Below are 27,134 nucleotides of genomic sequence, written 5' to 3'. Positions count from 1 at the left end.
GCGGGGCTGCTTTGGCATCCCACATCCGACACCAGTGCTTGTCACAATGAGAACAAACACCAAGTACAAACACCAACCACTCACTCTGCTGACTAGTGCTGGCAACCCTGACCACCCCAACAACACATGGTGAGCACAGTCACTCACTATATACACACATAGCATTTATCACTACAGCAGACGCTGCAGCACCATAACACAATACATGCTAATTATATACAACTATTTACAATAACACACACAAGGTTTGTGAGCACGCTATGCAGGGTTACGGTATATTTAAATAATGGCAATATGGAGAGTGAAAGTCAGGGTAAGGAAACAGTGTAAACTACTGCAAAGTTATGATTTATTTTTTGGTTTTCCAAATTCTAACTGGTTAAAATCCATGACCTGCATAAGTTAGGGATTATCTGCATTAATGTAATCATTGTTAATAATTTATACTGGTACTTCACATGCCAAAAGCATCGCTATTACTGAATTTATGCAGATTTTTATCTCGCTAAAAATATAAATTACTATTTAAAAACATATACCTGTGACAAAAACAAGGCTGTTCCATCCAGGATGTTCCCAGTGCTGACCAGCAGTCATGTTTTCTAATGTTAGTTGTTTAGTTAATTTTATAGGATACATTTAACAGACTCTTAACCTAATCAGCACAATTTGGCTGTACTGCTGCAAAGATAAAATGCAGGGTAGAGGGGCTCAGTGAACGTGGTCTGGACCCTGTGCAGGAGGGTCAATGTGTCAGAGACGCTGTAGAAGGACAGAGTTCCTGCCCCATGATCCAGGTACACCCCTATCCTGGGGGAGGGGGGGCAGATACTGCAGTTTGCACAGTATTGTGCCAGAATGAGTAACTGGAGGCTGAGCAGGACAAAAACCAGGACTTGTCATTGTATCCAAGCCAGCTGTTGTCACCCCATCCTTTCCTGCTGATCCCTTTGTATGTGACAGCTATTCCAACCCATCCCCCGCTCCACTCAACCTCCCAGTAGCAGCACCCAGTCAGACCCTCTGTACACAGCACTTGGAGGCGTGAGTCAAACCTCTGCTGGTGACCAGGATATGACTGTGTCTCTCTCTTCCATGTCACCACTCTGTTCCCCTCAGACAGATGTTCTTCGTTTGCTGTGTTGGGGTCCAGAGTGAGCCGACAGGAATCTGATGGAGGAGAAGATCAGAAGGTGAAGGTCTGGTCTCATTCACTCCTCACATAACAAAAAGTGCCCACTTCTGTTTAATGTTTTAATGCTTTGAAATGTACAGCTAAATTCTATTTGAATTTTCAATAAAGATCCATCCATCCATTTTCTGTAAGCGCTTGTCCTATTCAGGGTCACGGGGGTCCGGAGCCCATCCCAGAGGCTATGGGCACTGGGTAGGAAACAACCCAGGACTTGGATTTCTGCCCATTGCAGCTCTTAGGTATAATTTTTAGAAAGGATTTTATGTGAGGATATTGTGTAGTATGATTTCTTGCACTAAACAGAACATACATTTTAGAGCAATTTATTTATGTGAAACTGAGCAATTTATGTACTGAAAAAGACAAAAAAAAGTGTAATATTCTCAACATGGATGCCTCATTATGAGCAAAATAATACTAAACATCAGCAGTTGTATTGCAAACAAATTCAAAGGTTACTGACAAAAACAGCTCATGTAAATGTGAAAGGAGGCAGCAGGAGAGAGAAAGAGAAGCTCCTCTAGCAGAAGGAAATAAAAGACAGTAATTCACACTCCACCTCATACAGGGAGAGAGAAGCAAGTGTGTGAACAGACTCACATTGTAAGAATTCTGCTCTGGTCCTGGGCACTAATACTGGTAGGACGGTGTCTTTGGTAACTAGAAGAAGACAGAGAGAAACAGGGATGTGAGTAAAAGGAATTTACTTGTGGGAGATGGACGTCACTCACTGTGGAGACACCAGCAGTACAGTATTATCATTATGAGGGATAATAACAGGAATTTTCACAAACTGCAAATGATTGTAAGTTACACATAATACAGGTTTTTTCATTGTATAATTTAGAAGAAACATGATTCATGTGATCTGGGTTTTGCAGCCCGTAGAATGTGGAGCTATTCCACTGTTTTTTACAGAGTTTTAAACTTTTTGAAAACTGAATCGGATTTGGTCACACAAATGTGAGGCTGACTGTACTGCACACTCTCTGCATGGTCTGTGTTAACAATGTATTTATTTACTGTATTAACCTGCATGATGAATCTCTGTAGTTTTCTTTTTGCAAACATTCTCCAATTGATCCTTCAGTTCAGAGACCACAGTCCACACATTCTCCAAAGAGCAGCGTGAAGAAACTGAGATTTTGGGTTCAAATCCAGCTTCTGGGGTGACAGGAAGACCCTGGTACCTCTACAGATACACAGTCTGATTAAACAACTTCGTCAAAACAAATGTGTATTGTAATCGAATGAACAGGACCGTTAGCATCTGACCAATGACAGACTAGTTGATATACAAATGAAAAAATACATTCATTTGAATGCTCTGATTTTCATATTGTCAAAGTAGCTGTTCTGTTACCTGTAAGAAATGGATGTGATCCTCTGTGTGTGAAAGCTGCTCCAGCTCAGAGTGTCTCCTCTTCAGTTCATCAATATCCTGCTTCAGTCTCTCCATGTCTCCTTCAGTCTGGCTCACTGCAGCCTTCTCCTGATCTCTGATCAGCTTTGTCACCTCAGAGCGTCTTATCTCAATGGAGTGGATCATCTCAGTGAAGATCCTCTTGCTGTCCTCCACTGCTGACTGTGCTGAGCTCTGTTGGTGACACAGGGAGCAGAGGACGGTAAGTTACAATTGGCCCCTTTTGAGACTCCAGAGAGCCTCATTGTACAATAGTGATGTGAGCCGACAGGAGGTATAAAAACAGCACAGGGCTGGGGTTTGGAGCGTCACGTATCCAAGATGGCATCAGAGCCAATTCTTGAGGCGGCCTCTCCTAGCATCGTGACAAGAGTATCTTTGTTTTATCTTTGTTATGATTTAACTCTCACATTCACAAGAAACATGTATATGATCATTAATTCCTCCTGAACATCAGCAACCAGAACCACTGCTATGAGAAACAATGAGGAGAGAGCTGAGTGTCCTCAGAGAACTTGGTCTGCTACACCCAAGAAGCCCAAACACACCAAAACGGCCCCTCTCAACCAGGTACACTCAATAAGTTTTACACACATTCTGAGGCCTCTAATGACAGGAAAGTCTTGAAATTGAGTCCAACAGGCAAGGAGAAGAGAGCCTTCTGTAATGTCAACCCCGAAAGGCTACTGGTTCAGATACAATACATGGATGCTGTTGAAATAGGTTTTAATCTAGTAACACAGACTGGGAAATCGGGACGTGTTAAATACGCCCCATGACAAAAAAGTTATCAAAATTTTATTTCAGTTTGCAGTCCATTCAGTTTGAGGTCTTTTTCATGTTCTGAGTCTATTTCAGGGAATAGCTTTGGGACATTTACATTGAGAGATGTAGGAGCAGGGCCTTCAGGATCATGAAGGACACATCCCACCCCAATAACAGCCTGTTTCAGCTTCTGAAATCAGGAGAGAGACTCAGGAACATCATGAGCAGGACTGAAAGGCTTAGCAGGAGTTTCTACCCCCAGGCTATAAGGCTTCTGAACCTGGACATGCCACTGCACCTCACACCCCGATGTACACTGTGCTCTTATACCCCCAGGCCATAAGGCTTCTGAACCTGGACATGCCACTGCACCTCACACCCTGATCTACACTGTGCTCTTGTACCCCTCACCATATCCGCACTGTCACACTGGTCACTTTTTATGTTTGTGTTACTGTTCATTTTGAACATACTTCTCTGCTTTCATTTTAGCTTTATGCACTTTAACTGTAGCATAATTGGATTTTTAACTTGCACAGTCTACAAAAGAGCGGTTCAGGATGCTTTTCACTACTTATTGTACTTTGTATAACTATGTATGTGACAAGTGAAGAATCTTGAATCAGATGTATTCAGCTGAATGTACCATGTTCTGCAGAGCTTCGTGGTCCAGGGCAGAGCAGTTACCGAACCAGGCTGTGATTCTCATGGTGAGGATGGTCTCTAACGCTCCCCAGTAAAGGGCTCTAAGGATGACTGGTGAGCTTTTTAACCTCATTCGCTGCCTTAAATGGTAAAGCTGATTGCTGGCTTTAGATATCTGGGTCTGTATGCTATCCCACCGGGTGAAATCATCAGAAATACTGGCGCCGAGATATCAAAAGATGTTCACCCTATTAACTGGGACCCCTTTTATGTTGGGAGGGTTATATACAGCGGCTGCTTATGTCCACCACCATCACCTTATTCTTACAGGTGTTATGTGAGAATCAGTTAGTATCAGACTGTCCATCTCATCCAGGTAGGCCTTCTTCTGGTTAATGGTGAACAGGGCAATCAAAGTTGAAATATAGGATCTAATCCGAAGAATGTGAAAACTCCACACTCACTGAGCCAGGGTGGAGTTTCGAACCCCAGTCTCAGAGGTATGAAGAAACAGTGCTGATCACTGCAGCAGCACAACATGTTCGCTGTCGGTACAGTTTATATAATGTACTATTTTGTTCATACACTGCAGATCCACTGTTTGCACAGTCTGCTCTTCTCAGTCTCACCTCAGTCCAAAACCGCACTTACAGCAGCCTGAGAAGCAGGAAGCTCCTCCCACTCTCACAAAAAAAAAAGATCTGAACAGGCGCCTGCTCCACCCATCCCGGCTCTGCCCGAGGCTCCTGCTCTGCCTGCTCCACCCATCCCGGCTCCGCCGAGGCTCCAGTTCCTCCCGAGGCGCCTGCTCCTCCCGAGGCTCCTGCTTTGCCTGCTCCGCCCATCCCAACTCCGCCCAAGGCGCCTGCTCGCCAAAGACTCCTGCTCCGCTCAAGTCTCCTGCTCTGCCTGCTCCGCCTGCCCCTGAGGCTCCTGCTCTGCCTGCTCCGCCCGAGGCTCCTGAGGTGCCTGCTCCGCCCATCCCAGCTCCGCTCGAGGCTCCTACTCCACCCGTTGCCTGCCTGGTCAGTCATTTCTAGCCGCTATTTAGGTTCTTATGTATAAGACATGTATTATATAGAAAATATGCTTTTGTAGGAATATACTATAAATAAAAGTATACTGTATTTTAAACGTTTTAAAAGTATGAAAAGTTTAATGGATCTGTTGACAAAATAACTAAAAAAATGCCAACAGTGTTTTATATTGCTAAGCAATACTTATCCATTAAATAAGAAACACAAAAAAAACTTGGTCAAGAAAAAATACAAGCTTTAATAAAGGTGGGTTTCAAAAGGGAACTATGATGCATTATATACCGTAAAACCAAAACGACAGTAAATATTCACTAGTGTACAAATTAAATATTTTTACATGTAAAATCATTCCGTGTGTGCATCTGGAACGGAAGTCACACTGTACCGTTAAAGTGGAAACACATCACATTAGTAAGCAGGTAGATTGTTCATGAAAATGTGTAATGTAATACAAAAGAAGGGTTTCAGTGTACAGCTTATCATTGTATTTTTACCATTTCAGTTGTGCTTTTGTCAGCATCAGATTGCAGCATGTTGCAGGAAACACAGTAACCCTCCACACTATATGGAATACAAACAAAGATAGTACAATACAACATTTTTAAAATTAGACATATTTGCTGCAAGACTTGGTATCACTTTCGCTTGGATATACTCACATTAGATACACTATTCAGACTAAACAAATTGCTCTAGATATACTTTATAATGGTTACCTTGGCATTTCTCTGAGGTTTGTGGGGTATGGTCTGTGTTCTCTGCAGTTTGTGGGGTATGGTCTGTGTCCTCTGCAGTTTGTGGGGTATGGTCTGTGTTCTCTGAGGTTTGTGGGGTATGGTCTGTGTTCTCTGAGGTTTGTGGGGTATGGTCTGTGTTCTCTGCAGTTTGTGGGGTATGGTCTGTGTCCTGCTGCAGTTTGTGGGGTATGGTCTGTGTTCTCTGAGGTTTGTGGGGTATGGTCGTGTTCTCTGAGGTTTGTGGGGTATGGTCTGTGTCCTCTTCAGTTTGTGGGGTATGGTCTGTGTCCTCTGCACTTTGTGGGGTATGGCCTGTGTTCTCCACTGCCTGTCACTAGCATTTCTTGTCTTCAAAACATTTCTGTGCAATTGCCCAAATTATTGGTTTATCAACATTTAAAAATATTCCAAACTAACAAAACAAAAGTTCAACAAAAAGCAGTAATACAAACAATTATGCCATGGTTAACATTACCTCCAATTACGGAGAATTTTTTTTTCATAATGCATTTCATTCCGAAGGGGGTTTATCGCAATGACTGTTTTTTCATCCATCTGGACAATATGTCAAAATTTTACAGTATGAGTGAGTCACTCTGAGACGTCTTAAAACTAATTGTATATTTCAGTTGTGATATATACATAGCAACAATTTTCTGTGAAAAAAATATTGAGTTTAGTAAATTCAGAATTAAGAAAAGAATTATCACTAAAATCCAGTGACCTCCGACATTGACGGGGTGAATCCAAGTTGGAGAATTGGGTAACTTCATCTTTTAAAAGAGCAGAGAGCACTTCAGTCACAACTGAAATTTAAAATTAATGAGTATAACATAGTAAATTAGAGTGCAATTTAGTTAATTACCTTTTGAAAGACTCTGAACTGACCAAGACGAAAGACAGATGATCCAATTTCTGCATCCAACTTATGTACAGCTGTCTGTAAGAGTATTATATAGTCATTATTGTGAAAGATTTCTAACAAAAGTTCAAATGGCCGATAAACACAACAAAGAATTTTGCTTTGTAAAACTGTTTCAGAATACTGTGAAGGTATGCATCAATGACCTGTTCAAATCAAAGAACAATTGTTAGTCATTTTTAAGGTATGCATTAAAACATCATACTTGCAAGCAACTTAAATGTACTCTTGCCTCAACTGACAGCCAGCCATTTCCAGAAAGTGTTCAAAATGAAGTATCACACAGTTTGTATGGTCCAACAACTACTTCAGTCTGCCCCGAATGTTTTGAAGACCACAATTTGTAGACTGCAACACAGAACATATAAAATTAGTTTTGTGAATATTTAGAGAGAAAACACAAAGTTCTATTTCCATTGTTGTCAATAATAAACACATTCAGACATGACCAGGAACGGGTCATGACACAAACACGCAACCAAATGACCAACCGGTCAGAACCCACGACCAACAGGTCAAGTAATGACACAAACACGCAACCAAATGACCAACCGGTCAGAACCCACGACCGACAGGTCAAGTAATGACACAAATACGCAACCAAATGACCAACCGGTCAGAACCCACGACCTACAGGTCAAATAATGACACAAACTCGCAACCAAATGACCAACCGGTCAGAACTGTGCTTTGACCGCTCATCTGCATTTTCCAAAGCATGGCCAACTTCCTTGCTCTCTACATTACTTCTTTTATATGATTTCAGGTGACTGATATTAAATTTTGTTTTTAAGCAGTGATCCATCAATGTTTTCAACATGGCAGTCTTCCCTGAAAGTGCCTGAATTATGTAGGGTCCAGTGTAATCTGCCTCCATTCTGCCTCCTTTCCTCCTACTTCTCTTTCGCACATTAAGCAAAAACACTTCATCTCCCTCCTTAAACTCGACATTTCTGTACTTTTTCTGAACTCTTTTGCAAATGCTTCTGTCATTTTCTGTTGTGACCGTGTTGTCACGGGAGGACTCGCGATCGCCAGGCAAGCGGGCAGCGAGGCGAGCGAGTGGAAGCAGGCACACAGGCGAGGTTCGGGAAAACGGGTTTTACTCGGGAAACGGGGACCAGGATACAGGGAATGCTGACTGACATTGACATTTACAATGACGGACAAAGGAAACCGGGGAGACCAGGACTTAAATACACGGGACTAATGAAAAGTAACCAGACACAGCAGGAGACGATCAGGAAAATACACGTGGGTAAGCAGGGGGCGTGGCACACACAAGGAGCGGACGGGCCGGGCATGACAGAGCCCCCCCCCCAAAGGCGCGCTTCACCAGGCGCACCCCGGAGGAGGCGACGGACGAGACGACACAGGGAACCAGGACCTGAAAAACAAAACCCAAAACCATTAACAAGGGACCGGGAACAAGACGGACAGACAGAACAGGCACAAGGACAGGAGATGGGAGAGGACCTGACAAAGGACGGGGAACGAGGACAGACAGATCAGGAAAGGAGACACCGAGGGGACAGAGGGAACAAACAGACCAGGAGTGCACGGAGGGAACCCAGAGGGAGAAGGAGGAACAGGAGGAGTGAGGGGACGAGGGACAAAGAAAGGAGGAGGAAAGGAAGGAGGGACAAAGGCAGGGAAGAAGGGGGAGAAGGCGGGGGAACAAAGGGGAGCCCGAGGGAGCCCCAGCGGGCGACGGGAAGCGGCCGGAGGGGCTGCAGGCGGCCGGGAGGCCGGAGCCAAAGGGGACCCCGGAAGGGCCGAGGAGGTAGGGCGAGGGACCGACAGAGGGGTCGAGGAGGGAGGTGGAGGGGACGCTGGCGAGGGCAAGGAAAGGGGGGGAGCCACCGCAGGCAGCGACGTCCTCCGCCGCACAGGAGCGGGAGGACCCGCAGACGACCGACGAAGAGTCGGCGGAGGGAGCGAGGCTGGGCGACGAGACTTCGGAGGGGGACCTGCAGGTGACAGCCGACCTGGACGGCCAGGGCCCGCAGGCGCTACCCGAGCCTCAGCGCAGGCGAGGGAGGGCGAGCCAGGGGGCAGGACGGGCGGGACCCCCGTCCTGCGTCTATGTCCCCTTCCCTTGTGGGACACAGACAGTACCCCTGCTTGGGGTCGAGTTCTCCGGGGTACGGGCGTAGGAGTCACAAGGGGAAACAGGACTGGAGCTGCTGCAGGGAGAGGGGGCGCCACAGGAGCTGCTGCAGGGAGAGGGGGCGCCTCTGGAGCTGCTGCAGGGAGAGGGGGCGCCTCTGGAGCTGCTGCAGGGAGAGGGGGCGCCTCTGGAGCGCGGTCAGGGACTGGAGCGCGGTCAGGCACTGCAGGCTGTTGCAGTGGGAGTGCCTCTGGAGCGCGGTCAAGGACTGGAGCGCGGTCAGGGACTGCAGGCTGTTGCAGTGGGAGCGCGGTCAGGGACTGGAGCGTGGTCAGGGACTGCAGGCTGTTGCAGTGGGAGCGCCTCTGGAGCGCGGTCAGGGACTGAAGCGCGGTCAGGGACTGGAGCGCGGTCAGGGACTGCAGGCTGTTGCAGTGGGGGCGCCTGCCCTGGAGCTGCAAGCTGCTGCAGTGGGGGCGCCTGCCCTGGAGCTGCAGGCAGGGGGAGCTGCGCAGGTGAAGGTGGCCGTGCGAGCTGCGCAGGCGGGTAGCGGCGGCTGCACGGGAGCGGGGTCCGCGGGCGGCGGCGGCTGCACGGGAGCGGGGACCGCAGCCCTCTGGAGCTGGAGGAGCTGCCGAACGTCCTCTGCCATTTTCTCCAGATCCCCCCGGTCGGAGGCGGGAGTAAACACGGCAAAGTTCTTCTGTAGCCGCGTTATAAGTTCCTCCGCCTCCGGGCTCACTGGAGTGACCAGTCCCTCCCAGATCCTCCAGAATAGCCCCTGGAGGGCGAAGAACTGGGAGATGCAGTCGGCCGTCTTTCCTGGGTGAGGCGCGGACGGCGCCTCCGGGGTGGCTGCTGCAGGGGGGATGAGCAGTGGGTCCGGGTATGCCATGGGCGCCTCTGGGGCTGCTGCAGATGGTGGCAGCTGGAGTGGGGACGCCAGCCCGGGAACTGCAGGCTGCTGCAGTGGGGGCGCCTGCCCGGGAGCTGCAGGAGGAAGAGGGAGCTGCCGTGTCTGCGTAGGCGGCTGCGAAGGCAGCGGCGGCAGCGAAGGCGGCTGCGCAGGCAGAGGCAGCAGCGAAGGTGGCTGCACAGGCGGCTGCTCTCCGTTCCACGAGACGCTGGGCTAGCTGCTGGAGGCAAGCACTTACCTCCCCCAGGAGGTGCTCGCTCTCTGGTGGAGGCCTCTCCATCAGGAGATCAGCGCTGCGACTGGCGAACTCCAATGCCACAGGGTCCTCCTGGACCTCTGGCTGGTTCAACCAGTAATAGGTTTCTTGCAGCAGACCGAGATGCTGCTCCTCGGTCTGCTGCCGCGCCTCCTTGTTTAAGTCCGTCATTCTGTCACTGGAGGACTTGCGATCGCCAGGCAAGCGGGCAGCGAGGCGAGCGAGCGGAAGCAGGCACACAGGCGAGGTTCGGGAAAACGGGTTTTACTCGGGAAACGGGGACCAGGATACAGGGAATGCTGACTGACATTGACATTTACAATGACGGACAAAGGAAACCAGGGAGACCAGGACTTAAATACACGGGATTAATCAAAAGTAACCAGACACAGCAGGAGACGATCAGGAAAATACACGTGGGTAAGCAGGGGGCGTGGCACACACAAGGAGCGGATGGGCCGGGCATCACACGTGTGATATTTTCCACAACTTTTTCTCTGATGTTTTCATTGGTCTTCTCATCAAGCCCATTTGTCTGGGGGTGGCAGGCAGCAGTTACACTCCTCTCAGTGGACAGCAGTTCGCAGAAACTGGTGTTACTCTAAATGAAAAAATAAGCACATTACAGTGTAATGTGATTTCACTTGTATAAAATCATTTGTATAAAAATCAAGCTGGTAAACTTCTCATAACCATTACAAAATGTATATAGCACAGCTTACTTAATTCACAAACTCCCATCCTTGGAATGATAGTATGCGCAGGGGACAACCATGTCTACAAATAAGTACATTAGGTTTTTCACTACTTCCAGTGCAGACTTTGTCTTTTGAGAGAAGGCCTCCACCCACTTCGAAAAATAGTCTGTTGCCATTAAAATATATTGAAAGCCAGAGGATGTTTTTGGAAGTGGACCTGTGAGGTCAATTCCAACACGCTCCCAAACAGCAGATACCTTTCAGTAATATACAGTAATATTTGATTATTCAGAATAAATACTGCAGTGAATTAGTAAAATATAGTGCACTACAACAGATGGTCACCTTCATGCAATCCAGCGTTTTAACTGCACTCAACGGCGGTCCCACTCTTTCACACTGGTCACATTCAGACACCTTGAAAATAAGAGTCGAGTTGTATATAGAGATATGTACATGTATGCTTAATGACAGTACATACTAACACCTACACACTAATTTCTCAATGTCTGTTGTCATGCCATACCAATAGAACCTTGAACACATGCCAGTTCGTGTTTTCATAATACCAGTATGCCCTCCAATTGGTGAGGCATGACATTCCTTAAAAGGATTTATGGCCTCCTCCTTTGTCTTGATTACTCTTCGTCGACGTGCACCCCCGAAGAATAGTTTTCCATCTTTATAAAATGTATTAAAATGTTATTATACTAATAGCATTGTGATCATCATAGTAATTCATTTTGAATGTTAAATACTTACCATGAATGCTGAATTTATAAGAGTTTATAAGAGTATTTTCTAAGGCTTTTTTTATTCAGCTCTGGTGGGTAAGACGCTTTAGAAAGGAAATCGAAAATCTCCTCCCACTTTTCTCTATGGTTGTGGATATGCAATACAAAAAAAAAACAACAATATTACTGATGAAAAGTAATTTTAAAGTTAAACATTACTTGACAGATTAACTAACTGGATGCTATAAAGGGCTTGTAAAGGACCTTACTCCATTTACAAGAAATAACTACAGAAAACTGCAGAATAACTACGCTTTCACAAAGTACAGCTGCCTTTTTCAAAGCGAACTACACTCCAACTTCATTTATACAACAGATGCACTGCAAAAATAACACTAACAATATGCAATTACCATTACGGAGCCGCCTGGTCCAGGTGAGAAATAAATTTGTAATCCGTGCTCACGGTTTACAAATCCGTTCCCACGGTTTAGCAATCCGTGCCCTACTTGTGCTAACTGATTTTCCTTTGTACTAGTTTTTACAGTACTGGGATTAGTGCTACAATTTAATGGAAGCGTAAAGCCCTGTAATGTTAACACCTTGACTTTGACGGAGATTGCATACACATGTGTATGTACAGTCGTGCAGTAAATGGAAGTCTCCAGAGGCACAGCTGGTCTAACAAGAAAACCTTGGAAGCTAACAGTAACTGTGTGTGTAAGGATTTCTAAAACGTGCGCTAAAACGGATTGCTAAATCGTGGGAATGTATTTGTAAACCGTGTGAACAGATTATGAACTCATTTCTCACCTGGGTCCAGGTGAGCTCCGTAACTGCTCACCCTCGATCAAGTTGATCAACGGTATGATAAATTTATGCAATCATGCAATCAACAGCCTATTTATGTTGTACGCATGCGCATTAACTCTAATTAACTATTAACTATTAATTAATAAGGCTATACCATTCTGGTAGGTATGTTCTTTATGTCAGAAGACCCTGCCATTGAGTCGAAGTCCATTTCTGGTTAGACCGCTTCCGCGTTTGACACGCAGCATTTACTGTTTGTAAATGAAAGTCAAAGTATTTCAATGCTGGACTCTCCATTTTGTCAAGAAACACGGATAAGATTCTGTATTGCAAGGTAAGATTTTAGTTAATAAAATGTGTGTGTGTGTATGTGTGTGTGTGTGTGTGTGTGTGTATATATATATATATATATATATATATATATATATATATATATATATATATATATGTATGTATACATACATATAAAAACACACCAATATATAGCGACCGCACCCGTTGCATGAAGTAGCTACTAGATATTATGCATGTATGTTACTATTTACGCTTCGTGTTCATAGAGGCCACAGCATCAGTCATCTGGTCTAGATCGGCACAGAAATGGGGGGAGCTGCTTCTGAAATGGCTGTAACGATGATACTAAACCTTTCATATTGGGATCTTCATTTTAAGTGAGAATTTATTTCACATTAAAGCTAAATGTAAAGAAGCATGTTTGCATCAAGAGCTTCACAGCATAAAGTACATGAAGACAAAGCAGAAGGTTAAACAGCTGAAGGTTTAATGTGACCCTGTCCACATATGAATTACATTTATATAATGAGGATCTTTCCTCTTACTGTCCACAGTGTCCTGATGGAGAGAGCAGGCTCACCTGCACCCAGCTCTGTTTCCATGAAGAGTGACAGGTCAATGGAGGAACCAATCAGCTTCAGAGAGGGACCTTTTCCTACAGATCAATGGTAAATATACATTTAAACATTGTTTATAAGACTCAGACTCTCAGTCAAAAGACATACAGGCACACACAAGCTAATAGAAAGAAAAACTTCAACTTTCAGTGTTTTTAATTTTTGCAAATCCCATTGTCTTTGCAAATTTAAACAGAAGTTTTATCTGTCTTCTGTATAAATCACGTCTGAGGTTAAACTCTGAGGATCACTGTAAAGACTGACTTCTTGTGAGCAGGAATTAGGTGGTAGATTGAAAAGTGCATTTTAAATGTCAATCCTCAGCATACAGCTGGAAAAAGCTACTGCTCTAAATTGATTAAGCATGACTGGACAATAGATTGTCTTTTTCTGGGACAGATGTTTCTGCTTTGATAATAAATTGATTCTCATGGGCTTTTTAGTTCTGTTCAGACTGTGGCTTCAGTTTGAACATGTTTAATGGAACAGAACCTGTTACTAATTAGCTAGTTATCATGGGATCGGGGGATGGTGCAGGAGCAGGGCAACCCAGGGAGCAGGACTAAGGGGAAAATAACTACACAGGAATCCAATACACACTGAACCAAAGCACAGGATCAACAGCATGTGACTCAATGACCAACTGAGGGAACTGAGCACAGACAGGAACTAAAATACACAGATCATGGGGACTAACAAAAGGCAGGTGTGAGGACTCTAAACAATCAACCAATCAGAGAGACACTGGAAACAGGACACAGGTGGAATTAACTAACAATTAACAAACAGAACTAAGGAGCTATGAACCTGGGACCAGGGACAACACTTGTGAGAGAGAAACTAGACTAGAGGGATATTTTGTAATCAGCGTTTCATATGAACGTTATACAGCCTGTAACTTGTGGGTATGGCCACCTGCAAGCAGCCCCCACTCACTGTAACCTTTGTGATTTTCCTGCTCTGTCTGATAAACACGCTCTAAACTCACATTTCTGTTCTCTATCCTGCATTTCTGCTCAATCTAATGAGCACAAAGTTCAAGCACATATTGCTACACTAAGGTTAACTCTTAATTCTCTTAAGCTGACATTCTTGGCTGTCAGCTGCATAACACTCAGGTACTTTTGCAATAGCTGCACAAAGATACAGTTTCAAAGCTGATTACAAAATATCCCTCTAGTCAGTTTCTCTCTCACACTGGACAAGATCCTACGGAGCTGCCAGAGGTCACACCAGAGCCTGGGCCTGCTGGGAACCTGAGGTGCAGCCCAGCAAGAGACAGGAAGCCCCTGAGTATTACAGGCAGTCTAGTGTTAACCCTGGAAACAAGGGAGAGAATAAATCCCTTTGGGGTTAAGTGAGCTGCTTTGGGAAGCAGAAGGGAAACAGGAGTGTTGCTGGGGGGGATATTATGCAAAATTTGTATATTGTTATATTATTATACATTTTATTGTAATCAAAATTATTATACAAATGGTTCGGTGTGAACATTTGATCTATGTATATTTTTAGCAAATAAAAATGATAAAAATTAGAGATCAGCTGGGCGTCCCTAAATTGCAGGAGGCATGGCTGTCCCCTCCCAGATCCCAGCCCTGGATAGTTATGGTAATTAAGTTGAAATCTGTTTTAAATCATGTTAAACAGTTTACAACAAGTAGCCAGTGAATGTCATTGAGTAACTGGGAGCTACATGCCAAACCGTCTCTTCTGGCCGCTACCTGCTGTCTCTCTCTGCTGCCACTGATTCTCTTATACTGTCATAAGCAAGCTGATGTCAGGAAGCCAGTCTAATGAAATAAGCTCAGAATGTGGATGGCAGTTACATCTGTTTAAATAACAATATAATGGTTGGATATTTGTGTTTTATTAACAGGGGCAGAGTGAAAAAATGTAATTCACATCCACATAAAGGAGACTTATCATCCATCTTCAAGGTGTGCATTTATTTCTAAAGTATATTTTCTTAAATTTGATCTAAATTGACATATATCTTCTACAGATCTAGAATAAGTAGTTCATCCTATCAAAGACAAGATATTTACAATTAATGTTGCGTTCCATTTACCTCGGAGGTCGGAAAGCGGAGCTGGGAATGACGTCACACACAAGTTCCAGTTCCAGTACTCTTTCCAGTACAGCAAGACGGAAAGCCATTTAGCAAAACCAGGGACCTTTTTCAAAGAGCAGGATTTCTTGCGGGGCGGCATGGTGGTGCAGTGGTTAGCACTGTTGCCTCACATTTCTGGGATCCAGGTTCGAGTCTCCGCCTGGGTTACATGTGTGTGGAGTTTGCATGTTCTCCCCATGTCGTCGTGGGGTTTCCTCCGGGTACTCCGGTTTCCCCCCACAGTCCAAAAACATGCTGAGGCTAATTGGAGTTGCTGAATTGCCCGTAGGTGTGCATGGTGTGTGAGTGTATGGTGTGTGAATGTACCCTGCGATGGGCTGGCCCCCCATCCTGGGTTGTTCCCTGCCTCGTGCCCATTGTTTCCGGGATAGGCTCCGGACTCCCAGTAGGATAAGCGGTTTGGAAAATGGATGGATGGATGAATGGATGGATGGATGGATTTCTTGCTTAGCTAGATAACTTCTTGTATTTAATGTGCCCCAGTTTAAATGGCCTTCATCTACATTCAGTTATATTTAGCCCAGACTACCTTAAATCTGACAAGTTATCCGGCTAAGAAAGAAATCCTGCCTTCTGAAACAGGCCCCAGTTCTAGCCAGGTTAATTGTTAGTCATTGTTAGCAATACCAGTTGATAACAACACATTACGTGATGTTTTGCACAGAAAAACACCATAGCAACACATCCACAGAAAGCGGTGTGTACATCCAATTTAATGAGCAACAAATATTACATAATCACTGTAAAACTACAGCTAAAACTTCTGTTGATAAAGGGCGCAGCCATTTTGATTTCTGAGGTCGAGGTTGTTTAGGTTCCCCCGACCTCACGAGTTGGAATTCTGACTTCAGGGGGGTGTTCCAGGTGAAATTTCACACTAGGAACTCCAGATTTCCAAATTACAAGTTGAAATGGAATGCAGCATAATTCACAGATGAAGTTATAAACAGATACGGTGCCAGGAGTGATAATAATTAAACTGTAACTGTTCATTTCAGTTACTGGAGAAAAAAGCTCAAATGTTTCTGAAGGATGAGCTGATGAAATTCAAAAGGTACCTGGATCAGAATGACCCAGAATGCTCTGAGCCTCAGCTGGAGGAGGACAATGACCTGGACAGTGATGGTCAGATGCAGAAGACCTGTGGTAGAAAGGGAGCTCTGAAGATCACACTGTACATCCTGAGGACCATGGAGCAAAATGATCTCGCTGACATGCTGGAGAAGAGTAAGAGCTGTACCTCATTCAGTGTGTGTTTGATTTGCTGCAGAAAAAGTTAATAAACTGAAATGTAAAAACATTTTTTATCATTTATTTGATTTAATTTGACTTAAATGAGTAAAAAAATGATTTTTGAAAAGCTCTCATTTCATTTTAGGACATCTTCTGTCGCAGTATCAGCGCACAATCAAATGTAATCTGAAGAAGAAATTTGAGTGTGTATTTGAAGGGAAAGCTAAGGAAGGACAGCCAACACTTCTCAAAGAGATTTACACAGAACTCTACATAACTGAAGGGGGAACTGGAGGAGTCAGTGATGAACATGAAGTCAGACAGATTGAAACAGCATCCAAGAAAAGGCTAACAGAAAATACTACAGTCAAGTGCAATGATATATTTAAACCCTTACATGGACGTGCGACACCTATCAGAACTGTACTCACAAAAGGGGTCGCAGGTATCGGGAAAACAGTCTCTGTGCAGAAAGTTATTCTTGACTGGGCAGAAGGAAAAGCAAACCAGGACATTCACTTCATATTTGCTCTTCCTTTCCGGGACCTGAATTTGATTAAGGATGAATACAGTCTGATTGATCTGCTTCACCACTTTGTCCCAGAACTGAAATCGCTTGAATCCACTGAGCTGTGTAGGTACAAAGTTTTGTTGATCTTTGATGGTCTGGATGAGTGTCGCCTTCCTCTAGATTTTCAGAAGAATGAGAGCTGGTTTGATGTAACAAAGAAAACATCACTGGATGTGCTGTTGACTAACCTCATTAAGGGGAATCTGCTTCCATCCGCTCTCCTCTGGATAACCTCCCGGCCAGCAGCAGCCAATCAGATACCTCCTGAGTGTGTCCACCAGGTGACAGAGATACGAGGGTTCAGTGATGCCCAGAAGGAGGAGTATTTCAAGAAGAGATTTAGTGATCAGAGCCTGGCTAGCAGGATTATCAAACATGTGAAATCATCAAGGAGCCTCTTCATCATGTGCCACATACCTGTGTTCTGCTGGATTTCAGCCACTGTCCTTGAAAGGCTTTTTAGTGAGACTGAGAAGGGAGAAATTCCAAGGACTCTGACTGAAATGTACACACACTTCCTGATCTTTCAAGTGAGTTTAAAAAATGAAAAGTATATGGAAAAACATCAAAACAAGCTTAAGAAATGCACTAAATCTGGGAAGAAATTCCTTTTAAAACTCGGTAAACTTGCTTTTAACAACCTGGAGAAAGGCAATCTCATATTTTATAAGGAAGATCTGACAGAGAATGGTGTTGATGTCACAGAGGCTTCAGTTTACTCTGGAGTGTGTACAGAAGTCTTTAAAGAGGAGTATGGGTTGTACCAGGAGAAGGTGTACTGCTTTGTGCATCTGAGCATCCAGGAGTATCTCGCTGCTTTATATGTGTTTCTGTCAAACTCATCAGCTGACCTGCTAAAGAATGCAGTGGATGAAGCATTAAGGAGCAAAAATGGACACTTGGACCTCTACCTCCGCTTCCTCCTTGGCCTCTCAACAGACTCCAGTAAGATTCTGTTACAAAAACTACTGGGAGATACAAGACCCAGTTCACATAACATTAAGGAAACAGCCCAGTACATCAAGGAGAAAATTCAGGAGAATTTATCTGCAGAAAGGACCATCAACCTGTTCCACTGTTTGAATGAACTGGGTGACAATTCTCTAATAGAGGAAGTACAAAGATACCTGAGTTCAGGAAGCCTTTCAGCAGCAGACCTCTCACCTGCACAGTGGTCAGCTCTGGCCTTTGTGTTACTGATGTCAGATAAGGAGCTGGATGTGTTTGATCTGAAGAAATACATCAGATCAGATGAAGGTCTTCAGAGGCTGCTGCCTGTGATCAAGAAATCTAGGACAGCTCTGTAAGTGATCTTACATACGTCTGTTGCTAAAGAAGTACAGATGTTACTCGTGATACTGGTTTTATATATCATCACAACAATTAGAGTGTATTTATATGGACACCTAGAAATTCTTTTTCATTCTGGATACTACAGGATATGTATATTTTTTAACATTCTTGGTGTGGTGTGTGGTTCAGTGGGTTTGGACTCTGTGTCTGTGGTCAGAAGGTCACCGGTTTAAATACCTGGCCGGCAGAGTGATGCTGGTTTTGGGCCCTTGAGCAAGACCCTTACCCCCCAGCTTCAGGGGGCTGGATGCTGGCCAACCCTGCACTCTGACCTGTATGTGTGTGGCAGAGAGAGCAAGATCAGAGAGGCGACAGCACTATTTTATCAGGAGGATGAATAAAGCATCACTATTTCATCCCTATCTGACAGGATTGATAATTGTCTGATTAGTGTTTTGGAAATTTAACAGGTTCTCAGGTACAGCAACACAGAAAATAAGGATTTCAGTCATGGTGTCAGCAATTCAAAAGTCATATAAAAACTGTAATTAAAATAACTTAAGCCCTTCTTGACATTCAAATCGCGGGCGGCATGGTGGTGCAGTGGTTAGCACTGTTGCCTCACACCTCTGGGACTTGGGTTTCAGTCTCCGCCTGGGTCACATGTGTGTGCAGTTTGCATGTTCTCCCCATGTCGTCGTGGGGTTTCCTCTGGGTACTCCGGTTTCTCCCCATAACCCAAAAACATGCTGAGGCTAATTGGAGTTACTAAATTGCCCATAGGAATGCGTGTGTGTGTGAATGGTGGGTGAATGGTGTGTGAGTGTGCCCTGCGATGGGCTGGTCCTTCATCCTGGGTTGTTCCCTGTCTCATGCCCATTGTTTCCGGGATAGGCTCCGGACTCCCAGTAGGATAAGCGGTTTGGAAGATGGCTGGATGGACATTCAAATCCCACATAAACATGTACACTTACACATATCCCAGGCAGGAACTGAACCCAAAACCCTGGAACCCCTGGGTCGGCTGTAGTGCTGATCACTGAGCCCCAGCGCTGCTGAGAGCTTTATAAAAATACTTATGCATATATTACAGAGTCTCAGGGTAACTCACCCTGTAAGGTCATTAAACAGCAGGTTTGTCTCGGCTGGGGAGTGTCAAGTAAAAACTATTTGTGTTTCTGACTAGGACAAATAACAGCTATATGCTACATGTATTATTCTACTTAAAATGTTTATTTTGATATTTGAATATTTGAAATACCTGTGTGTGATGTATGTATTTATATCTTAACACGTTTCCTTTTCCAGGCTGGACAGCTGTAGACTCACAGAGACATGTTGTGAAGTTTTGGCTTCAGCTCTCAGATCAAACTCCGCTCAGCTGAGAGAGCTGGACCTGAGTGACAATGACCTGCAGGATTCAGGGGTGAAGCTGCTCTCTGCTAGACTGGGGGATTCACACTGTACACTGGAGATACTGAGGTCAATATTACTACGTATTCCACACTGTAATGTGTAATTGCCGAATGCTTTATTGAAGTTGTCACATTTACTTAAAAGTAATACTCATAGTGATGAGGTGTTTTTATTTTTTGGAGAGATATTGTCTGTCTCTCTGCAGGTTGTCAGGCTGTAGAGTCACAGAAGAAGGCTGTTCTTCCCTGGCTTCAGCTCTGAGGTCAAACCCCTCACACCTGAGAGAGCTGGACCTGAGCTACAATCACCCAGGAGACTCAGGAGTGAAGCTGCTCTCTGCTCTACTGGAGGATCCCAGCTGTAAACTGGTGAAACTGAAGTGAGTATAGAATTTGTGTCTGTCCTGCTATAGACTCGTGTATGTGGAGAAAATGCAACAATCAAATAAATGGATGCAGCAGTACTATGTGTCATGCCCGGCTCGTTCGCTCCTCGTGTGTGCCACGCCCCCTGATTACCCACGTGTACTACCCTGATCGTCTCAAGCTTTGTCCGCTTGCTTTGATTAGTCTCTGTGTATTTAAGTCCTGGTCTGACCTGTTGCCCTTGTCCGTCATTGATGTTTGTAGGTGTGCTATGTTTTCCAGTCCTCGTTCGCCCATTAAATCCCTGGTTTTGCCCCGACTTCGCCTGTCTGCCTACTATTTCCACGCCTGCCGCTTTGCTCGCCCCAGATCGTGACACTATGTCGTTCTGCTTCTGCTATAGTGTGGACCACAGTGGGGAGTGCAGGACCAGACCAGGGATCCAGAAATGTAAGTTTGTTTGCATGTTTTTATTCTTAACACTGTCAGTCCTACTTTATGAAAGCATTCACACAATTATTGTGATGTGTGTCTGTTTTTTTTATTTTCATTTGTTGGGTTTAAACATGAGAACTTTCTTAAATAACAATAGGAGTCTGGGAACTTCTTTAGTAGTACTGTTTTGAGATTTGTTAGTATTGTCCTAAGACAGCACCCATAATCTCCCCAAACTGGCTGTGGCACCGAACGTCTCCTCAGTCTGCACTAGAGATGGGAATTTCGGCTCTTTTTAGTGAGTCGGATCATTTGGCTCAGCTCACCAAGTAGAGTGGGTTCTTCCGGCTCCCAAATGACTCTTCATTTTATTACTTCTGCTTCAGCCAGATTCAGCTCTGTTTTGACCCATGATTGATATGTGTACTAAACTTTATAATTTCCTCAATACCATAATTTTACATTATGTTTGGTATAAAAAGATATTGAACATTATATAAGTGGATCAAGTGTCCTTCATCTATTACTTACAGTCAAATAACATAAATAACAAATCACAATTAAAAAATAATAAATAAATTACAACGTGCAAAACAACAGCATCCAACAGTTTTAGGTTCTATCCACTATAACAACTATCTCTCACCTTTCTAACAGTGTAACATGTTAACATTTCCTTTGGGGCAGAAAGGCTAAGTGCCTCAGCTTAGACGGGCTGATCCTGCTTCTGGCAGTAGCAGGCACGCTAGCCTATCTTTTTCCTTCCATCTGAAGTGTTGGATGCGCAGTTCCTAAGTGTCTGTGAAGGTTGTTTGTAGATCCTGCTCGAAATGATAGCTTCATCCTGCAAACTGTGCATCTGCCGTTGAGTTGTCATAGCTATTAAAATGCATCCAAATGCCGGTTCGTGTCCAACGATCACTCATCTTGCGTATTATTCGCGCACCACACTCCCTCTTTCTCTCCTCCTCTCCCTCCCTCGTGCTCTGTACCTGTGCACCGCCGCCGCCACCCCCCCCCCCCCGTCTGACTCATCACGTGATCGGTCGCGCGGCTCTCACGCCATTAACACAAACTTCAGTCGCAGTCAGAGCCGCATGGAGCGCTGAACCACCGAGACGTTTTGCTTTATAAAAATGTCTCTCGGTCTGGATCCAGGTCTTTTGAGCGGCTCGTTCGCGACCGACACATCACTAGCTGCACGCTGCTGGAGGCGTGTATGTGTCCGAAGGTGTTTGAAGGAAGTTCTTATTTTGAAGTTAAGACAAACTAACTTCTAGTGGTACATTTTGTGGTACAATTTCATATTTAACATGTTTTATTAATGCTGTTTATAATTTTATGTACCTGTAATTAAGGCTATTAATTTAGCACGCGCAGCATTTTGGCGCGTCTTCCCGCCGCGTCGCGCGGGCGTCCGACATTTCCTGAGGTATTTCACATACTTGAATTCCTGCTTCGTTTTTATATTTCATGTATCGTACAGAATAATAGAGCGCAGGCTAAAGTGCAGTTGGGTCCCCAGCGAGTCTCTCAGCGCGGCGTGTCTCACAGCGCAGGGGGCAGCCGGAGCGCCGCAGACTCGGGCGGCTACATGAGTATATTGGGAATAAAATGTGTGTATTGGAGCTAGTTCTGTGTTAGTGAGTGTGTGAGGTGTGACAGTGATAATGATGGAGATGCTGGGCTTCGTCATGGGATTAATCGCTCTTCCTCTTGCCTACAGACTCCTGCCAGCTGACGCTGGACCCCAACACAGCACACAGCCGCCTGTCTCTGTCAGAGGGGAACAGGAAGGCGACAGGGGGGGCAGAGCAGCCATATCCTGATCATCCAGATAGATTTGACTGGTGGCCCCAAGTTCTGTGCAGAGAGAGTCTGACTGGTCGCTGTTACTGGGAGGCAGAGTGGAGTGGAGATGGAGTCCGGATAGGAGTGACTTATAAAGGAATCGGGAGGAAAGGAGGGAGTGCTGACTGTCGGCTTGGATACAATGACAAGTCATGGAGTCTGATCTGCTCTCCTGACAGTTACTCTGTCTGTCACAATAATAAACAGACTGTCATACCTATAAAGCCCTCAGACTCCCGCAGAGTAGGAGTGTATCTGGACCAGGCGGCTGGTACTCTGTCCTTCTACAGAGTCTCCTCTGATGGACTGACCCTCCTGTACAGCTTCACCTCCTCATTCACTGAACCCCTCTATCCAGGGTTTGGGGTTTATACAAACTGCTCCGTATCGCTGTGCATGCTGGGATAGCTCACTGTGCTGGAGGAATCATTTTTACCTTATCAGAGTGTCACATGTCGCTGCTTCTCCGCGGCAAAAAGGTAAAATCTCTGTTTTATAACCAGTATAACCCTTTTTACTCTGAAGTGTGACGTATGTTAGACAGAAATAAATGAATGTTTGTTCAGTTTGCCAAACTCGTGCAAAATGACTTTTTCTCTGACTATATTGCCTGTTAATGCATCAATAATGCAAATTCATAGGAAATGTAGTTGTACCAATAGAGTGAATTCTGATTCTGAATAAAATAAAATGTAATGAAATGTAATCCTGATGAGTGGGGGGGCTTTTCTCTCTCCTATATATGTACATTTGATATATTTCTGTCTGTATATTGTATTTTCTGCCTGTACATTCACAATAAAAGCTTCCTATTCTATCATATTAATGTCCTGGTTCAGCGCTGCTCAAAGCATAAGTGAGGTAACTGAGTAACATAAAACATATAATATAATTAAACAAAAACACTTTACTGTAATTTCACTGATACGATTAGATTAAATCAGCATTTATAATAACCATGTAAAAGGAGACGGGAGACATAACAGCGAAAGCAAAAAATATCCGTAGAGTTAAAAACAAAAGTTATAAATCAGTAACACACGTTTATTTAATCTATCAAAAAACAAGAAGAAAAAAAAAAAATTTCCTAACTAAACCTGTGAACTGCTACACCTGACAATCGACAAGCTAATTAGCAAACGGCGTCTCTGACGCCCTTTAAAACACGGGAAAATAGTCATTAAAGTCCTAACAAGTAAGTAAATAATTGCACAAGTAATTAACACTATAACGCCACATGTATCATATTTGATACCAATATTTCTAAGACCTCTACGTCAGTAATATGATTACCCCTTTCCTCAAAACCCGCTGTATATAATCCTATACCTGTATTCTGCCCTCTGGTGGATGACCTATGTACTGCAGGTGGAAAACGTCTTTTTTTTCAAGAATGAAAAACGGCTGCACTTTGCGATGGGCTGGCCCCCCATACTGGGTTGTTCCCTGCCTCGTGCCCATTGATTCCGGGATGGGCTCCGGACCCCCCGCGACCCAATAGGATAAGCGGTTTGGAAAATGGATGGATGGATGGATTTAATTTTCACGATTCCTCTGATTTAACCATGAGAGCTTGTATGCAGGGGTAGCTGTACATATATATTTATCCATATTTATATAATGGTTCAAGTGAGAAGGGTAAGATAGGTGATACTCTGTGAAACACAGTTATAAGGGCGGCACACAAAAGACTAAGACTGTCTAAGGACACAGACAGACATAACCTATATGGATACTGAGACTAGCAATAATAAGTAAACCCACATACAGGGTATATACAGGCCAAACTTAAAAGAGAACTTTCTTCTGGGTGTTGGGTGAGTCTGTGGTTTGTAAGACAGGATGGAAAGGGAGGGGGGTTGCGTGCCAAGTTGAGGGACCCCTACCCTTCTACTGCCCATAGTTCCCTAAATATTTGGGCCATAAAAGCTGGAATTCTGGCCTCCCTTGTTGTATGTGTGTGTGTGTGTGTGTGTGTGTGTGGGGGGGGGGGTGGTCACTAACCCCCCTTTGGCCAACGAGTACCTCTCATACCAGGTTAGGCCTTGTCTCAGGCAACCTGGAATCTCAGCCCTGTCTTATATGTGTTATGTGTGTGTTTGTCTGTGTTTGTGTGTATGTGTTTGTTTGTGTGTGTGTGTGTGTGTGTGTCTGTGATCCTATACTGGAGAATTTCCTGCTCCCTTCACACATGGGGGTCAATGGGGGTTAATCAGAAATTACCCCGACTTTATACTAAGTAGCTAGCAGGATAAACTACTTTTACCATCCGGTACGACTGATTCAGACATTTGTGTTCACATGTACAGCCCCTATGGGGAATGTGAAGAACAGTCTGGGTGACAGTGCATGTCTGAACGGGGCGAAAGTGACAGAAACACAAAGTCATAGATAAATCAGTCTAAACTAAACGAGCTTCACAAGGATGACTGATATTTCTTTAGTGAACCTTCAGAAATCGTTTGCTAACCCTGCACACTGGGAGCTCCCAACCTAGACCTGCACACATCTACGTGTCTAATGTTCACAGGGAGAGAAGCCTGGATGGCTGTTCATACTGACTTGCTCTATGACAGACAGCAGAGGGCGATTTGCTGCCATTTATTCCAGTTCATTGAATAATACGATGGCTTGTCATCTCTCTGTCTGACACAGTTCTGCCAATCAAAGGCAGGCTTTCCTAGAGTCTGACCGAGAGAACGACTCCAGCAGTGAAGGCTGAGCTGACCCTGTTATCTGGCCTGATTAACAACCTGAGAAAGACTGATGTAGGTTTGACTGTAAAAGAGATTTACCAGCATATGATATTAAGGTGAGATCAGATCCAATAAGTGAGCAGAGTTAAATCTCTCTTACTAACATTAAACCTCATGAGCCTGTGTGGAAGGTGCAGGAGCTGTTGGGCCATTTTAAACACTAAGCTGATTTCTCTGATCATTCTCCCAGTCTGATCGATAGTTATTTTCCATGTTCTGCCCCTAAGTCTTGTGCGGCTCCCAATGTTTCCCACAGATGAAGCCTTCTACTGCTACAAATTTGTAACTGCGTTTAATGATGCTGTTGACCCGTGTCTAGAGAATACTCACTGTACTGTTATGGAGGAGCTAACTTCACGTTTGTACTCCACTTGCCAGGATATTTTAGATGTCACTGCCCCTCTTAAAGTTTGTCCTTCTAAGCCAAAATCGATGACATGGCTAAATGATATTACTCAAGCTGCCATAGAAGGACAGAGTTCCTGTCCCGTGATCCAGGTACACTCCTGTCTTACAAGGGGGGGGGGGGGGGGGGGGGGGCAGATATAATAGTGTCATCATTACTGTGCCAGAGTGTGTAACTAGAGGGATCACAGTACAAACACCAGGACTTGTTATTGTTTCCAAACCTGCTGTCAGCATCGCATCCTTTCCTGCTGATCCATTTGTATGTGACGACTATCCCAACCCATCCCCCGCTCCAGTGAACCTCCCCATCGCGCAGTCAGACCCTCTGTACACAGCACTTGGAACCATGCGTTAAACCTCTGCTGGTGATCAGGATATGACTGTATCTCTCTCTTCCATGTCACCACTCCGTTCCCCTCAGACAGATGGAGGTGTCTGTTTGCTGTGTTGGGGTCCAGAGTGAGCCGACAGGAATCTGATGGAGGAGAACAGATGGTTTGGTTTTAAGCCGATTTCATACTGTCCACAGACTTCTACATACATATTACATTTGTCTGTGTGCGCAGACTGTTGTAATTGGTCCATGAGTACAGCAGTGATATTCCAGCAGACCAGCAGGGTAACAATTCACTGCAATGTGCAGTCAACTGATGCACTAAAGTCATTGTCACTATGCGCAGACAGTAACAGTATGAATCGGGCTTTATTCACTCCTTATATTAAGTAAGAGTGAACACTTTTTTGGGTATTTTTTAAGGCTTTGAAATATGATTTCTGTCTTATTTTAATTTATCATTTTTCAACTTATGCAGTTATGTAGCATTTGTTTCATTTATGGAAAAAATATATTTGAGGAAATTGATTATGTCTTTCCTGTTTATTTTTATATGGTCATATTCTCAACTTGGATGCCTGAGAGAGCAACGTCACGAGCAAAATAATATCATACATCAGCAGTCACACTGTAAACAGATTCAAAGGCTCCTGACATAAATGTGAAAGACCAGGAGGCAGCAGGAGAGAGAAAGAGAAGCTTCACATGCAGAAGAAGATGAAACACAGTAAAACACAGTAAAACACAGTAAAACACACTCCACCTCAAACAGGGAGAGAAAAGCGTGTGTGTGAACAGTCTCACATTGTAAGAATTCTGCTCTGGTCCTGGGCACTAATACTAATGTCAGCTGTTATCTTCTCCTCAGGTTCATACTCACTGTGATTGAGCCCACAGCCTCTCTCAGCTCCTGCAGCTCCTTCTCTCTCATCTGAATTCCCTGCTGAAATTCCTTCTGAGTTTCCTTCATTTTTCCTACAGATGAGAAAAAAAGATGATGGAATAAGTTTGTTTCATTATTAAGAGAGATCATCTTGTACGATTTATTAACTCTAGGAAGGTCAAACTGAATAAAGACTCATTAACTCCTACTCTCCTTCAGTCAAGCTGAAGTTTATAATTTAAGTATTTTCTACTCTTTTCACTGGGTGATGAATTGGGGTTTGTTTCTACTGATGG

At 44.4% G+C, this 27,134-nt stretch overlaps 2 protein-coding genes across 4 annotated transcripts in view; both read left to right on the top strand.

The window, feature by feature from the left end:
* LOC125739605 (NACHT, LRR and PYD domains-containing protein 12-like) overlaps positions 1–27,134 on the top strand; it is a 728,681-nt gene that overhangs the window by 487,771 nt on the left and 213,776 nt on the right. The window contains exon 5 of one of the 3 annotated variants that reach the window (XR_007397215.1): positions 16,292–16,520. The exons of the other annotated variants lie outside the window; for them this stretch is intronic. The gene's annotated coding sequence lies outside the window, so the exon portion shown is untranslated. The remainder of the gene's footprint in view (positions 1–16,291; positions 16,521–27,134) is intronic. 3 annotated transcript variants of the gene reach the window in all.
* On the top strand, positions 21,682–23,277 carry LOC125739646 (stonustoxin subunit beta-like). Its single transcript, XM_049009970.1, has 3 exons — positions 21,682–21,823; positions 22,093–22,222; positions 22,333–23,277. The coding sequence occupies exons 1-3, from the start codon at positions 21,743–21,745 to the stop codon at positions 22,863–22,865; spliced, it is 744 nt and encodes a 247-aa protein (XP_048865927.1). The 5' UTR covers positions 21,682–21,742; the 3' UTR covers positions 22,866–23,277.

The sequence above is a fragment of the Brienomyrus brachyistius genome, chromosome 4 (genome assembly GCF_023856365.1).
Source record: "Brienomyrus brachyistius isolate T26 chromosome 4, BBRACH_0.4, whole genome shotgun sequence".
In the NCBI taxonomy this organism is placed as follows: domain Eukaryota; kingdom Metazoa; phylum Chordata; class Actinopteri; order Osteoglossiformes; family Mormyridae; genus Brienomyrus; species Brienomyrus brachyistius.
The sequence above is the reverse complement of the archived record's forward strand: the minus strand, read 5'-3'. Positions and strand labels throughout refer to the sequence as shown.